The sequence below is a fragment of the Muntiacus reevesi genome, chromosome X, assembly GCF_963930625.1.
Source record: "Muntiacus reevesi chromosome X, mMunRee1.1, whole genome shotgun sequence".
Lineage (NCBI taxonomy): Eukaryota > Metazoa > Chordata > Mammalia > Artiodactyla > Cervidae > Muntiacus > Muntiacus reevesi.
In genome coordinates this window covers 40,049,646-40,066,763 of record NC_089271.1, presented here as the reverse complement: position 1 = coordinate 40,066,763, position 17,118 = coordinate 40,049,646, and the positions used below count along the sequence as shown (strand labels likewise).

General features: G+C 37.3%; 1 protein-coding gene and 1 long non-coding RNA gene across 9 annotated transcripts in view; one reads left to right on the top strand and one right to left on the bottom strand.

Annotated features, from left to right (window-relative positions):
- Positions 1-17,118, top strand: part of CASK (calcium/calmodulin dependent serine protein kinase) — a 369,874-nt gene that overhangs the window by 263,237 nt on the left and 89,519 nt on the right. For all 8 annotated transcript variants that reach the window (XM_065915191.1, XM_065915189.1, XM_065915187.1 and 5 more), the window contains exon 10: positions 13,635-13,734. In XM_065915191.1, coding sequence (XP_065771263.1) covers positions 13,635-13,734 — 100 coding nt within the window. The remainder of the gene's footprint in view (positions 1-13,634; positions 13,735-17,118) is intronic.
- LOC136153399 (uncharacterized) overlaps positions 1-17,118 on the bottom strand; it is a 103,429-nt gene that overhangs the window by 15,072 nt on the left and 71,239 nt on the right. The window lies entirely within an intron of this gene.

The following is a 17,118-nucleotide window of genomic DNA, read 5'->3' as shown; positions in this document are numbered from 1 at the left end:
TTTGTATAAACATGAACCCAAAACAACAAAGTAAATGGCAACGGTACCATACTTATCAATAATTACCTCAAATGTAAATGGGTTCAATGCCCCAACCAAAAGACAAAGACTGGCTGAATGGATACAAAAGCAAGACCCCTATATATGCTGTCTACAAGAGACCCACCTCAAACCAAGGGACACATACAGACTGAAAGTGAAGGGCTGGAAAAAAAATATTTCACTCAAATGGAGACCAAAAGAAAGCAGGAGTCTCAATACTCATATCCGATAAAATAGACTTTAAAATAAGGGCTGTGAAAAGAGACAAAGAAGGACACTGCATAATAATCAAAGGATCAATCCAAGAGGAAGATATAGCAATTATAAATACATATGCACCCAACATAGGAGCACCACAATATGTAAGGCAAATGGTAACAAGTATGAAAGGGGAAATTAACAATAACACAATAATAGTGGGAGACTTTAATACCCCACTCAGACCTGTGGATAGATCAACTAAACAGAAAGTTAACAAGGAAACACAAATTTTAAATGACATAATGGATCAGCTAGACCTAATTGATATCTATAGGTCGTTTCACCCCAAAACAGTCAATTTCACCTTTTTCTCAAGTGCACACGGAACCTTCTCCAGGATAGATCACCTCCTGGGCCATAAATCTAGCCTTGGTAAATTCAAAAAAATTGAAATCATTCCAGTCATCTTTTCTGACCACAGTGCAGTAAGATTAGATCTCAATTACAGGGAAAAAAACTATTAAAAATTCAAACATATGGAGGCTAAATAACACGCTTCTGAATAACCAACAAATCATAGAAGAAATCAAAATATGCATAGAAACGAGTGAAAATGAAAACACAAGAACCCAAAACCTATGGGACCCTGTGAAAGCAGTGCTAAGGGGAAGGTTCATAGCAATACAGGCTTACCTCAAGAAACAAGAAAAAATTCAAATAAATAACCTAACTCTACAACTAAGGCAACTAGAGAAGGAAGAAATGAAGAACCCCAGGGTTAGTAGAAGGAAATAAATCTTAAAAATTAGGGCAGAAATAAATGCAAAAGAAGCAAAAGAGACCATAGCAAAAATCAACAAAGCTAAAAGCTGGTTTTTTGAAAAGGTAAATAAAATTGACAGACTGTTAGCCAGACTCATCAAGGAACAAAGGGAGAAGAGCCTTTGTTCTTTGTCTAATCAACAAAATTAGAAATGAAAATGGAGATCACAACAGACAACACTGAAATACAAAAGATCATAAGAGACTACTACCAGCAGCTATATGCCAATAAAATGGACAACTTGGAAGAAATGGACAAATTCTTAGAAAAGTATAACTTTCCAAAACTGAACCAGGAAGAAATAAAAGATATTAACAGACCCATCACAAGCATGGAAATCAAAACTGTAATCAGAAATCTTCCAGCAAACAAAAGCCCAGGACCAGATGGCTTCACAGCTGAATTCTACCAAAAATTTAGAGAAGAGCTAACACCTGTCTTACTCACACTCTTCCAGAAAATTGCAGAAGAAGGTAAACTTCCAAACTCATTCTATGAGGCCACCATCACCCTAATACCAAAACCAGACAAAGATGCCACAAAAAAAAGAAAACTACAGGCCAATATCACTGATGAACATAGATGCAAAAATCCTCAACAAAATTCTAGCAAACAGAATCCAACAACATATTAAAAAGGTCATACATCATGACCAAGTGGGCTTTATCCCACGAATGCAAGGATTCTTTAATATCTGCAAATCAATCAATGTAATACAACATATTAACAAATTGAAAGATAAAAACCATATGATTATCTCAATAGATGCAGAAAGAGCCTTTGACAAAATTCAACATCCATTTATGATAAAAACTCTCCAGAAAATAGGAATAGAAGGAACATACCTCAACATAGTAAAAGTTATATTTGACAAACCCACAGCAAACATTATCCTCAATGGTGAAAAATTGAAAGCATTTCCCCTAAAGTCAGGAACAAGACAAGGGTGCCCCTCTCACCACTACTATTCAACATATTTTTGGAAGTGTTGGCCACAGCAATCAGAGCAGAAAAAAAATAAAAGGAATCCAGATAGGAAAAGAAGAAGTAAAACTCTCACTGTTTGCAGATGACATGATCCTCTACATAGAAAACCCTAAAGACTCTACCAGAAAATTACTAGAGCTAATCAATGAATACAGTAATGTTGCAGGATATAAAATTAACACACAGAAATCCCTTGCATTCCTATACACTAACAATGAGAAAACAAAAAGAGAAATTAACGAAACAATACCATTCACCATTGCAACAAAAAGAATAAAATACTTAGGAGTATATCTACCTACAGAAACAAAAGACCTATATATAGAAAACTATAAAACACTGATGAAAGAAATCAAAGAGGACACAAATAGATGGAGAAATATACCGTGTTATGGATTGGAAGAATCAGTATTGTGAAAATGACTATACTACCCAAAGCAATCTATAGATTCAATGCAATCCCTATCAAGCTACCAATGGTATTTTCCACAGAACTAGAACAAATAATTACACAATTTGTATGGAAATACAAAAAACCTTGAATAGCCAAAGGAATCTTGAGAAGGAAGAATGGAACTGGAGGAATCAACCTGCCTGACTTCAGGCTCTACTACAAAGCCACAGTCATCAAGACAGTATGGTACTGGCACAAAGACAGAAATATAGATCAGTGGAACAGAATAGAAAGGCCAGAGATAAATCCACATACCTATGGACACCTTATCTTTGACAAAGGAGGCAAGGATATACAATGGAAAAAAGACAATCTCTTTAGCAAGTGGTGCTGGGAAAACTGATCAACCACTTGTAAAAGAATGAAACTAAAACACTTTCAAACACCATACACAAAAATAAACTCAAAATGGATTAAAGATCTAAATGTAAGACCAGAAACTATAAAACTGCTAGAGGAGAACATAGGCAAAACACTCTCTGACATAAATCACAGCAATCCTCTATGACCCACCTCCCAGAATATTGGAAATAAAAGTAATAAACAAATGGGACCTAATAAAACTTAAAAGCTTTTGCACAACAAAGGAAACTATAAGCAAGGTGAAAAGATAGCCTTCAGAATGGGAGAAAATAATAGCAAACGAAGCAACCGACAAAGGATTAATCTCAAAAATATATAAGCAACTCCTGCAGCTCAATTCCAGAAAAATAAATGGCCCAATCAAAAAATGGGCCAAAGATCTAAACAGACATTTCTCCAAAGAAGACAAACACATGAAAAGATGCTCCACATCACTCATTATCAGAGAAATGCAAGTCAAAACCACAATGAGGTACCATTACACGCCAGTCAGGATGGCTGCTATCCAAAAGTCTACAAGCAATAAATGCTGGAGAGGGTGTGGAGAAAAGGGAACCCTCTTACAGTGTTGGTGGGAATGCAAACTAGTACAGCCACTATGAAGAACAGTGTGGAGATTTCTTAAAAAACTGGAAATGGAACTGCCATATGACCCAGCAATCCCACTCCTGGGCATACACACCAAGGAAACCAGATCTGAAAGAGACACGTGCACCCCAATGTTCATCGTAGCACTGTTTATAATAGCCACGACATGGAAGCCACCTAGATGCCCATCAGCAGATGAATGGATAAGAAAGCTATGGTAGTGCGGCGGGGCCCCCACCCGGCCCCGTCACAAACCTGCTGCGTCCGCACAGAGGAGGTGCTAGTCCCGGGGCCCCCTCCCTCCCCGCATGCCCACACGGCTGTCCCCCCAGAAGCAAGCAGTGGCCGTCCACCCCCCCCCCCGTGGTGATCACTGCACAACGTTTCTATTCACAAATCCACGCTCCGCTCCCCTCCAGCCTTCACCCGGGGATCCATAATTTATTTGTCTGGCTTCTTGGAGGCACCTCTGTGTGTTTGTCCTCAGGTGGTCTTATGGATATCTTTCAAAAAATGGTTATTTTATATGATTTGTCATGGAATATGTTCTAATAAATCATTCTTCTATCATGTAGCAACAGGCAAAAAAAAGAAAGCTATGGTACATATACACAATGGAATATTACTCAGCCATTAAAAAGAATTCATTTGAATCAGTTCTAATGAGATGGATGAAACTGGAGCCCATTATACAGAGTGAAGTAAGCCAGAAAGATAAACACCAATACAGTATGCTAATGCATATATATATGGAATTTAGAAAGATGGTAACGATAACCCTATATGCAAGACAGAAAAAGAGACACAGATGTATAAAACAGACTTTTGGACTCTATGGGAGAAGGCGAGGGTGGTATGATCTGAGAGAATAGCATTGAAACATGTATATTATCAAGTGTGGAACAGATCACCAGTCCAGGTTGGATGCATGAGACAAGTGCTCAGGGCTGGTGCACTGGGATGACCCAGAGGGATGGGATGGAAAGGGAGGTGGGGGGGCGGGGTTCAGGATGGGGAACACATGTAAATCCATGGCTGATTCATATCAATGTATGGCAAAAACCACTACAATATTGTGAAGTAATTAGCCTCCAACTAATAAAAATAAAGGGAAAAAATAGCAAGGGAAAAAAAAATAACCATATGTGGCTAGTGGTGCCATATCAGATAATGCAAATATAGCCTGTTTCCATCACTGTAGAAAGTTCTACTGGAGAGTGCAACTGTAGAGTAAGGGCAATTCTAACATGTCACTGTTGGTGTTGATTATTCCCAGTTAGCCTTTCTCCTAGTTGATTTTGCAGTGAGGAGGTTCAGACTGGCTCTTCTCTATTTACTTTAAAAATCCTCAGCAGAAAAATAATTATTGATAACATGCCGTTATTGAGATGGTGCCCAGAGAAGTTTCCCAAGACTCTGGGATTTTGTTTGTTCATTTATTTGCTTTACTAGACACCTGAACCAGTGTAGGCTACAAAAGAAAAAAAAAATCTTAGCCAAAGTGAAATTTGGTCGGTCATTTTTGAAATTAGTTTCTTTCCCAAAGAAGCTATTAACTATACCTCTGTCTCAAGTCTTTCCTGAAGTCTTTTTAACTCTGATGTTGCTTTGGCCTATGTGACATTACCCTGTCTGAGACCGAACCTCTCACTGCCCAAGTACAAGCCTTTTACCGCAGGGCTCAGGCTTGCCTCATCACGAGAAATACATGCTGTATTTCTCCCAGTGCCACAGAATCAGACTTGGGCCTAAAATAGCCAAAGTGGTGACTAAGATTCATTTGGACAGGAGCAAGCTGTCACAGCAGAGAGGGGTCATGTGAATTTACCACATCCCTTTGCAGGCCTATTTAAAATTTTAAGACCCACCAAACAACCTAGAATTAGGAACATCAGCAGGCCTGTCATTGAGGTTTTTTTCAGCTTCTGGTAAAGCTGTATCCCATTCAGTGATTCAGTCACCCTGGTTAAAGCTGGTTATACCTACTCTCCTCAGAAAAACTCATTCTCATTCTGCCACTTCTAGGAGCTTCTAGAATAAAGATTGCAACTTTCCTGGCTTTCAGAGCCCACTGCCCAATTTATTTTCACAAGTGAACAGCTAGGTACCCATCCTTCTACTCAGACACTGTTTTTAAGCTCATCAAATGGTGGAAACAACCTAAATATTATGATTCCCTTTGAAGTGATTAAAAGGGAAGTTCACAGAAAGCAGTAGAAAATTGATTTTGTAAATAAGTCAAAGGTAGGAAATTTTGTAGCAAGAAGAAGAGTACAGCATACAGAGAAAGAATGGCCTCTGGAGCTACATTGCCTGAGGTGAATCCTGACTCTGACACTAGCTGTGTAACCTTGAACGAGTTATTTCAATTCTCTGTGCCTCAGTTTCCTTATCTATAAAATGGGGATGACTGTGATAATAGCTAACTCATAGGGTTGTAAGGATTTAATGAATCAATATATTATAGCAGTTAGAATAGTACCTGTCAGTCATAAGTGCTCCATAGATACCATTTTCTATTAATATTTTATTATTGTTTCATTATTATTTTAGGATTTATTTAATATGCTTGATTTGATCTCTATTTATAAACAGCTGTAATTCCTAAATGGAATGGACTGCTTAATGGGTATAGGCTACTTAATGGATTTGGGATGAAACAGGAATGGTCATCTCACAACATTGTGGCTGTACTATTTAGCACTGAATGGTACACTTTAAAAGGGTTAGTTTTATGTTATGTGAATTTCACATAACCTACTTTTTTTAATACCATGTAGCAAATATTCTTAAATATTCGTTTTCACTTTTGCACACTTAAGAGATGTGACACATTCACATACTAACAGTAACTCACTACACCACTCAACTCATCCAAGACGTTAACCATCCCTCCCTCAGCCCCAGGCATGCAAGAAGTTGGAAGGGCATGCGTTTTTTTTGAAAAAGCCTCATGGGTGATTCTGATAAGTTTACGTTATTGAGAGTTATTACTCTGAAGCACAAACTTGTAATGGGTCTACAGAATTCCATCATATGTATACATCATAATTTATTAACCAGCTATTGGACATGGGCATTACTTCCAGTTTTCCATGGCCATAAATACAATTGCATTGGCTCTATTTTTATTACTAAATCTTTGTACACCTCTGATTATATTATTAGGGTAAGTTTGCTACTGAAATTGTTGGCATCAGAATGTATACATGTATTTAATAAGATATTTGATCTCTATCAATAATTCATCTTCCAAAAGACTTACACCTGTTTGAATAAATTCTAATGTATTTTTGGTAGTGAGTTTATTATATTTGCAATTAAACCTTTTTCCTATTCTGAAAATTTTATGGGACTGTTTTATGCCAGAATGTAAAACATTATTCATTTTACTCTACTGAAATTTCAAGACTATCGCTCATTATTGGTTATAATAATGTCAACACTCAGCAATCAGAAATTGTTCCTTTCCACATTTATACATTCATTTTGGCATTTAACCTGTTCAGCAACCTACAGCACACAACAAATCCCTGATGAGAAGATTATTTGGACAATTATAAAGCATTAACATCATTTTCAGACTATCATTTGAACTGTAGGTTTTAAATGTTTATAGAACCCTGCATGTGATTTGAATTATCACCCATTTCTTTTTATTTCCCTTTCTTTCATTGTTTTATTTTACATCTGTGAATGATAATGGAAAAACTCTTTTCCCCATTTTGGTTATCAGACATTTCATATGTTGAATTTTTCCCCTCCTTTTATTTCATACCAAGCTCTTTAATCTTTATTTTTTTTAATTGGAGTATAGTTGATTTACAAGTTGTGTTAGTTTCTATTGTACAGCAAAGTGAATCACGTGTACATATACATATATGCCTTCTTTTTTGGATTTCCTTCCCATTTAGAACACCACAGCTGAGCTCTATTAAACTGAGCTTAATACTTCAGTTTTTTAAAAATCCTCTAGAAGCAATGCTTCTTATATAAACTACATAGTCCTGAGCATAGGACTAGATATGAGGATTGTATTTTCTCAGACTGAATATTAGGATGCATGGGACAAACTTGTGCTCCAGGCTGTCTGAAAAATCTGTGCTCTATGGGTATGTGTCTCTTAAGGAGGCATTCCTGTACTCTAACCCTGGGTGCCATTTACATGAAGGAGTTACTGTGCAAGGGGGCAGGGGGCGCAAAGGGGCTGTGGGTGCTTGACCTTGTCTATCTAGGGAAGAGGCTCAGGAGGGAATCTGTTCTAGAAACCATCCTCTTTGTTTCATGAATTAGAAAGCAAATTTCCCTATAGTGAAGTATCTCAAAGATATTCTGTACAAATAGAAGTAATATCCTGTATTTGGGTAAGTTTATTCTAATCAGTGTGAAGGACTAACTCATTTGAAAAGACCTGGGATGCTGGGAAAGATTGAGGGCAGGAGGAGAAGGGGACGACAGAGGATGAGATGGTTGGATGGCATCACTGACTCAGTGGACATGGGTTTGGGTGGACTCTGGGAGTTGGTGATGGACAGGGAGGCCTGGCGTGCTGCGGTTCATGGGGTCGCAAAGAGTCGGACATGACTGAGCAACTGAACTGGGCTGAACTGACTGTAATCAGTTCAGGAAATAGTGAGCTGCATCCACATAATTCAGTTTAGAGGTTAAAACCACTTATTCCTTGTATATACAGAAAGGGAGGGAGATTTCTGATAACTTCCTATAATTTTCCTTTATTGATTTTGCAGATTACAAAAATATAGCCTGCGTTACTTCTCTGACTTACAGTTGGTCTCTTGGGTTCCTGTACTTTGCAGAACTAGAAAAATTTGTTGAGGAATGCTGTTTTCCAGTACTCGCTGTCCAGTGCAATAGCCACTAGGCATATGTAGCTACTGATACTTTAATTTTAGCTAATAAATAAAATTTAAAATTTGATTTCTCAGTTGCACTAGCCATATTTCAGTTGCTCAGTACCACATGTGGCTGGTGACTACAGTTTGGGGCAGTGCAGGCATAGGACCTTTCCATCATCACGGAAGGTTCTATCGTACAGCACTACTCCCTGCCAGAGTTCTGAGACCCCTAAGCAGCATCTTTGAGAGGTCAGCCGGGAAACTCTAATTAGCTGCCTTTTGTCAATCTGAGCTATCCCTGGTGGCTTACATGGTAAAGCATCTGCCTGCAATGCGGGACACCCAGGTTCAATCCCTGGGTCAGGAAGACCCTCTGGAGAAGGAAATGGCAGCCCACTCCAGTACTCTTGCCTGGAAAATTCCATGGATGGAGGAGCCTGGAAGGCTACAGTCCATGGGATCGCAAAGAGTCGGACACGACTGAGAGACTTCACTTTCACTTTTGTCAATCTTCCCCTTTCTGTCAATTCAATAAGAGCTTGCTTAAGGATTTATCAAGGACCTTTGTGCCCTAATGAAAACCAGTGCTTATACCCACAGTCCTCTCACTACCGGAGAGGACAGCACATGAGCACAAAGATGGTGGGCTCTAGCCACTCAGAGCAGTAAATCTGGTATCCAAAGGCACCTTTGATTCTGAAAACTGAAAACTGTTATTCTGGTATGAACAGTTACATAAATAATAACTGACATGAGTTTGATCTTCCTATATTTTGCAAAGCAATTCTATGAATTTCTGATTCTGAAATGCAGACTTTATTACTTCCAAAGTTAGTCTGGCTTTTGAAAGTTATTGTACACATTAAAAGATCATCTTTATAAAATACTTTTACACAGACCCAAAAGGAATCCTCAGTTATTTATTCCATGCAATTGCTCTTGTGCTATGCTAAGTCACTTCAGTCATGACCAACTCCTTGTGATCCTATGGACCGTAGCCCGCCAGGCTCCTCTGCCCATGGGATTCTCCAGGCAAGAATACTGGAGTGGGTTGTCGTGTTCTCCAGGGAATCTTCCCAACCCAGGGATTGAACCTGCATCTATTAAGTCTCCTGCATTGGCAGACAGGTACTCTACCACTAGCACCACCTGGGAATCCCCACAATTGCTCTTAAATATAGCCATACTGACTATACCAATGAAAGGTTGTTGCTGAACGATAAAACGCCAGAATTCTTGGCCTCCGGAGGAGACTAATTCAGTCTGGGGCCAGAGACGAGGCTGGATCGCTCAGAGCTTTTGTGTAATAAAGTTTTATTAAAGTATAAAGGAGATAGAGAAAGCTTCTGACATAGGCATCAGAAGGGGGCAGAAAGAGTAACCCACCACTAGTCTTCAGCTGGATGTTATATAGTCACTAGCAGTCTGTTAATGAAAAGAAAGGAATGTCTTAAAACAGAATGGCACCAGGCCCCTCATCCATAAATTGTATTTTGTGATAATCCTGGCACCAGATGATTCATCCCAGACCATAAAATGATTGACTTGAATCTTGTAGAAGGGCAGATTACCATACAAATAGTTTCGTTTACATAGATTAGGGGAACAGTATCTGAGTATAACATACTGGTTTGTCAAGTAGGTTCTGAGCCATTTGGCAGAACGGACTTGACAACAGAGTCTAGGTAAATGCATAGCACATTAACATAGCTTAAGACAAACATTTCCATAAGAAAAATGTATTTGTTAACTCAATGTTTGAGAATAGTTAGCTTCAGGTGAAACCAGGCGTCATGGCAACACAGTATTTTAAGAGAAACCTCCTTTTAAATTTGTATAGAGAAGGAAAAAAATATCACTAGTTTGTTTCCTCCTGCTGCTTAAGAGAGAGAAAAATGTCTGACACTTGCAGCCTATTTCCTCCGTTTGGAGACCCCTGGCCTTCCTGCCTGTTACCCTCTCATCAAGTCTCATTTTCAATCTTCAGAGATGATAGCACCACCTCCTTTAATCACGTGTCCTGACTTAATTATGAAATTCTAGGTTTTAGAGTTTTGTTTAGACTGTGCTTAGGTATCAAGTACATGTAGGCTAAGCTGACTAAACTGAATGATAACTTTGGTTGTGACTGTATGGAGAGAGATGGGAGGTTCTGATTTAATCAATGGTCTTACCTCATTATCATCTAGGACCTAATTCTTAAATGTAGTCAACCTCAGTCCTTTAACATTTCTGCCTTGAAGTGATTTTTCTAGCCTTTTGGTCATCTCTCTTCAGCTTCAACCTTTCCAGGTTCTCCACCCCTTTTAAGGTTTTGAGTTCAGTATTCTGAATCCTAGTAAGATGATCCTCTCTCAAATTCTTATGTCACACTTTTATTTGTGTGTCCCTGTGATGCCTTTTGCCCCCTCGGTATATCAGAAAATGATTAGATGTGTCCTCACCACTTGGGTACAAAGCCAGTGAGTTATTCTACATCTCATGCTTGTGTGTTTTGTATTTTGACTTTTAAAAATATACCTCCTTGCCCTCGTGCCTATCAAACTTCATGGTGTTTTTTTCCTGAGCTCAGTTATGGATCACCTAAAAGGGAGTATTGGCTTTTGACGTTGTCTTCAAGTCAGTAATTCATCCATGTTCAACTCTCCTGTTCCCTACTCAATAACTTTGTTGCTTCCTTAAGTATGTACAGTAGTTTAATTTAGCAGAAGTCTGAGCTAACCATTTTTTTTTTGTTTGCTTCCCACTTCCTTAAATGAGACACAGAATCTTCTAGCGGCGAGCATTCCATTTTCATGTTTGACATATTAACTACAAATATGATTGTGCTTAATTACTTGTACTTCTCTTTTTCTTTGAATTTAGAATCTTCCTTCTTGTTTCTAGGTTAATTTGCTTAGTAGAAAATTGCATCTTTAATATTAGTTATCAGGTTGTAAATGGTCTTATGTCAAAATTGTTTTGTTTTACTCAAAGCTTATGGGAGTATATCCTATAAAGTAGATAGAAAAGCTTCTTTATCAAGGATTGAATAAAAATGGGAAAGTTGAAGAACTACTTGTAGAAGATCTGGTTTTATGTTGTTATACCTACAGGCTCTTCAATAGCAACAGCCTAATAGGGAGGTTGACAACATACAGTCTAGGAACTAAAGCACTCACATAAGAGTTCTTTGTTGTTGCTGTTTAGTCACTCAGTTATGTCTGACTCTCTGCAGCACTGCAGCATGCCAGGCCTCCCTATCCCTCACTATCTCCTGGAGTTTGCCCAAGTTCATGTCCATTGAGTCAGTGATGCTATCTATAAGATGCTTATCCATATAAGAGCTCTATGCTTTCATAAATTAATGCATCTATCTTTCTGTTTTTATATATAAAGTTTAATTGGACCACAGAGATGTAAATTCATGTACATATTGTCTATAGCTGCTTTCACGCTGAATGGCAGAGTTGAATAGTTGCAGCAGAGAACATATGCTCTGCAAGCCTAAAATATTCACTGTCTAGCCCTTTACAGGAAAGTATTTTTGACCCCTGTAATAGAAAAAAAACCCTTGAACTGGGGAGAGTAGTCAGAAGACCTCAATTCTGTCTACTCCTGATCTGTCTCTTTAAGTTGGCAGCAACCCTACCCGGTTAGTAAGCCCCTCTGGACCTGTTTCCTCATCTGCTAAATGTGTCTTTTAGAATGAATCATCTTTACGGTTGACTCTCGAACTATAATAAAATTCTATAAATCCATAATCTGTTTTGGACCCATTTTGCATTGAACTTTTGAGCCCACATGCAGTCACTGTGTTTAGAGAACTAAATAAACAAAACTGCTAACCATAAGACAGATAAATTAGGAACTTGCTACTATTGTTTCAAAAGAATTTACTTCTCAGGGCTCTTTTAAACAGTGCTTTCCTACTAAAAGTATTTCTAGATCTTTGGCTACAGTGGTATTTAATAGCTAGAACAGGCCTGAAAACATAAAAACAATGTAGTAAGAAACTCAGCTGAACTTTATTTGGAAATAAAAATAAAACATCTCAAAAATTTTAATTTCAGTGTGTGGGAAACACGTGCTATGATCTATAAAAATTCCATTTTCACCCAGCTTTTAGAGAACATATATAATATATAAAGTGGAATAAGCTTCTACTACAGAAAGAAGAACTCAACATTCAGTACAATTATTTTCATAAAATTCTTCATGAGACACTCTAAGGTAAGGTATTAACCCTGGACTTTTGGAAATCTGAAAGTTGCCTGGAATGGTATCATCATCAAGATCACTTCTCTATTTTTTGCTCTTCCCTCGTTTGTCTCTTTCTATTTATATTTGTAGAAAGAAATCTTGTATAACCACCCTCCTAAAAATGAACCTTGCAGGAATGTGTTTCTATTAATAATGTTATTAGAATTACTAATGATTATTAATGGGCTTCCCTGGTGGCTCAGATGGTAAAGTGTCTGCCTGAAATGCGGGAGACCCGGGTTCAATCCCTGGGTTGGGAAGATCCCCTGGAGAAGGAAATGGCAACCCACTCAGGTACTCTTGGCTGGAAAATTCCATGGACTGAGGAGCCTGGTAGGCTACAGTCCATGGGGTTGCAAAGAGTTGGACACGAATGAGCGACTTCACAATTCACAATGATTATTAATAATTTTATTATGCATTATTATGATTATTTGGGCTTCCCGGATGGAGCTAGTGGCAAAGAATCTGCCTGTCAGTGCGGGAGACAAGGGAGATGCAGGTTAGATCCTTGGGTCAGCAAGATTCCCTGGAGAAGGAAATGGCAACCCACTCCAGTATTCTTGCCTGGAAAATCCCTTGGACAGAGGAACCTGGCAGGCTATAGTCCATAGGGTCGCAAAGAGTTGGATATGCCTGAGCGAACATGTCCATCTATTTCCATAATTCTTAAATTACCATTTGGTAATTAACTTTTTTGTATTTATGTATTTTTATCAATGCTTTTATTGAAGTATAGTTGATTTACAATGTTTTATTAATTTCTGCTGTACAACAAAGCGATTCATTCTTTTTTATATATATTCAATTATGGTTTATCATAGGATATTGAATGTAATTCTCTGTGCTATACAATAAGACCTTGTTTTTTATTGTATTTCTTTTAATAATATATATTTTCAGGAATTTCCTGGCAGTCCGTTGGTTAAGACGTCTTGCTTTCATTGTTGAGGGCCCAGGTTCAATCCCTGGTCAGGGAATTAAGATCCCACAAGCCTCATGGCACAGCCAAAAACAAAAGAAAAAATTTAAATATATATATATATTAATATCTATTTTTTTCTTCTCTTTGCTTTAGGGTGCAGTACTAGCAGCTGTGTCAAGTCACAAATTCAACTCATTCTATGGGGATCCCCCTGAAGAGTTGCCAGATTTCTCCGAAGACCCTACCTCCTCAGGTAATTGAATCATTCATTCACCAGAGTGAATCATGTGGTGTCTACATCCTTTGTCTTTCATTATGAATAAACTTTTCCTGTGAATCTAGTTCTGCTCTCTGAGGAATTCTGAGGAAGTTTGTCAGGAGCCAGATTCTATCCCTATGTATCTGATTCCTTTTTTGTTTTAATACCAAAATTGCTTTCCCCTACTGCTCCAAGCTGACATTTCACTTTTTATTTTTAACATCGAAAATACTTCTTCCCCTTTCCTCCCTCCAGACCCAACTTTGCACTTCATCCAATCCAACATTTGTAGTCAGTCTTCTTGAATCTTTGGATTACCTTCTGCCTCAACACAAATTTCCGATGTAAAATTTTCCCCTTGTCAACTGTAGCAGGTCAGACTTTGGAACAACACTGCTTTTAATTGAATTTTTCTATGTAAAACTGTCTTGTGAATTATCTCTTGAAATGATTTACAGGTTCTTCTCTTTTTGTAAAGTCTATAGCATATCTATACAAGCACTCAAGGGGGAGGAACGTAGAAGAATTACCTATTTTGATGAAATGTCTATAGGTACTCCTGAAAAAACTCACTAGTGTTCACAAAGCTATTTTTTAAAATGCTCAGATTTCCATCCTACTGTGAGGAGTCTCAAGGATTATTTGCTAAAAATACATAGGACCCATTTGTGTGTATACACAAATGCATGTATGTGTGTTAGCTTTTAATTTTTATTTGTGTGTTTATTAACTCCTACATCATATGTCCTCTGGCATCAACTTTTCTTTGTTTCATTAGAATTACTCACTCTTGCACTGGCTCATTCAGTGTTCATGTATTACCATTGGAATCAGGACCCAGAGCCCTTCCTAAAGCATGAGTTGTTTGTCCTTCATGGCTAGCCCTATAGGAAGAATGGATGTGCTAATGCTTCTTTCATGTTGGAACCATGAGCCTTTGTCAATATTTATGCTTCTTCTTTCTTCTATTATACACATGGGTGCACATACATGCTCACATACACACGTACACACAGAGTTTCTAACCAATTGGTATGCACTTATACCTTGTGCAAAATAACAGGATCAAATTTCCCATTCCAACAGCTATATAGTTCCTCATTTTGACCTTTACCAATTGGGATGTGACTCTTCCTCTTTTGAGTGAAGGTGATTTCCAAAAACATTTATAAATGGGAATCTTAGAGAAGAGACTCTGAGGAGGAGGACTTGCTCTTTTCCTCTTGTGCTGACTTGGTAATTATCCAGAGTCCTTCCCACATTAAAGGCTGTAGTTGTGTTACTAGTATGTTCCCCAAAGCTCCCTATTGTTTCATGTCTGTTTTTTTCTTCCAGTCCATTTTGTTCTCTCCCTTCATAGCTTTTTGTTGTTTTTAACTTGAAACTCCTCCTTCCCTCTTCACACTCAGATTACAGTTAACCCTTTCTAGGGGGAGTGGGTCTAATAAGAGTTTTATGTTGTATTGTGACTATGTGATATAGGCACATACTGGGAATAATATATTTAGAGATTTGAGGCCAAGATCTCTAATACCATTTTCATCTTTAGCAATAGGAAAAGAGTAGGACAGTCCTTGCAACAGCTTCATAGGCCTGATTCTTTACTGTTGCCCCATAATATTTACCTCTGCTTAGCAAGAGTTTAATGAGCTTTTAAGTATTCCTTTCTGTGAAGAGCTGGATTTTTCTTGTAGAGAAAAGAATTGTCTACAGTTATAAACATCCTTATTTTCTATTAAACACATTTTCATTGCTCAAGTTTTTATGTCATTTTTCCCAGTATAATCTCTAAATGGTATTGTTGAAATAGTTTGATTACAGTACTTGCTTTTTAAACAAAAAAGAAATTTCTTACACTGTCTTGCAAGCCCTCAAATTAGTTATTCATAATTTTGCATTCCTTATTGCTTCCCCTTCCTGTCGTCTCATCCTATCTTTTTAAAAATTTCTGCATCTTAAGGATCCTAAAAGCAGTCTATTTGATATGCTAAATGTCTCTAAAATATTTTTAAATGGCACTGTTCAGCTGCTAACAATAAAAGATAAAATTGTTATGCAATGTACATGTCTGATCATCTACCCTAAATGAAGAGGAAATTTTTATATAGTCAGATGTCAAAATAAAGGAAATTTTTCAAGAAAATTCTAATGTTTTCCTGAATTTCACATGGCTAGCAGGAATTATTCATATATTCCTAAAATTAACTTTTTAAATTTATTTTTTTAATTGGAGGATAATTACTTTACAATATTGTGATGGTTTTTTAACTTTTAATACTAAGCCATTTAAAAAAAAATACTAAGCCATTTAAAGGGAGGCAGTATCTATTATGGTCAGCATCATTTACCAAATATCCATCTTTGCAAATTTTTTTTTCTGCAACTGTAATGTAAAAGTAATGGTTATATGGTTGGTTGCAGAAAGCCTTTATTTTATCTAGATTCATATAAGGGCTTTATAGTTTTATAAATTAGCATATCTATATTTTAATTTTTTAAAACATTTTTATTTTTAATATTCTTCTCAATTTTTAAGCCTAAATTCTTCTCTATTTAATTCTAGTCCTTTAATTCTTCATCATTTAAGTTCTCAATGTTATCCTTTCTACTGTCTTTCTGTCAAGATTTGCATGGATTTGTTTTACAGTACAAAACATAAAACACTTTCCATTGTTACCTGAGAGTTCTTCCAGAAAACCCATTTCAAAAAGAGAAAAGTGATGATAAGGCATGTGCTTGTTGGACAGGGGTGAGGGGTTGTAGAAAGAGGAGTTAGAAAACAGTATAAGGTCACCAACTGTCCTTTCTTGAGATAGACTGTTTTTCATCTTTAGATAATGCCTTTTCTCTTCTTTCTATGAAATGATAGTGAATGGTAGTTTGGTAAATTTTTTTTCTTAAAGACCTTGCTTGACCAAATTAAAAGCTGGCAATCCTGTGTTAGTGCAAGTTCTATTCAAAATTATAATTTTTTAAAAATTTAACAGAGCCTCTCATTAATAGTGGGAAAAAATTGAAAACAAATCAACCAGTCCTCTAAAGAAGAGTTTAACATGTTTAGGTATGCTGTTTGCATTGTAAAATGATTTTTATATGAGTTTTTTTTCCTATTCTGATTATTGAAATAAGTCAGTTATACATTCTCCAAAATTTGTTAGGCTTAATCTTAAGATAAACAGTGTATTGTTGCTTTGTTATTTACCAATTCCAAGTGGAAATATTCTGTTCTCATATTTCAAATCAAGGAAACCAGACTCAGAACCCAGCCAATGTGCTCTCGGAACACAAGGGCTCACTTGGGGCTCAGCTAAGAGACTCTGCTTCTTGTGGCTCATCTACTGAGCCCAACTGTGGCTTGATAACCTGCTTGCTCTAAAA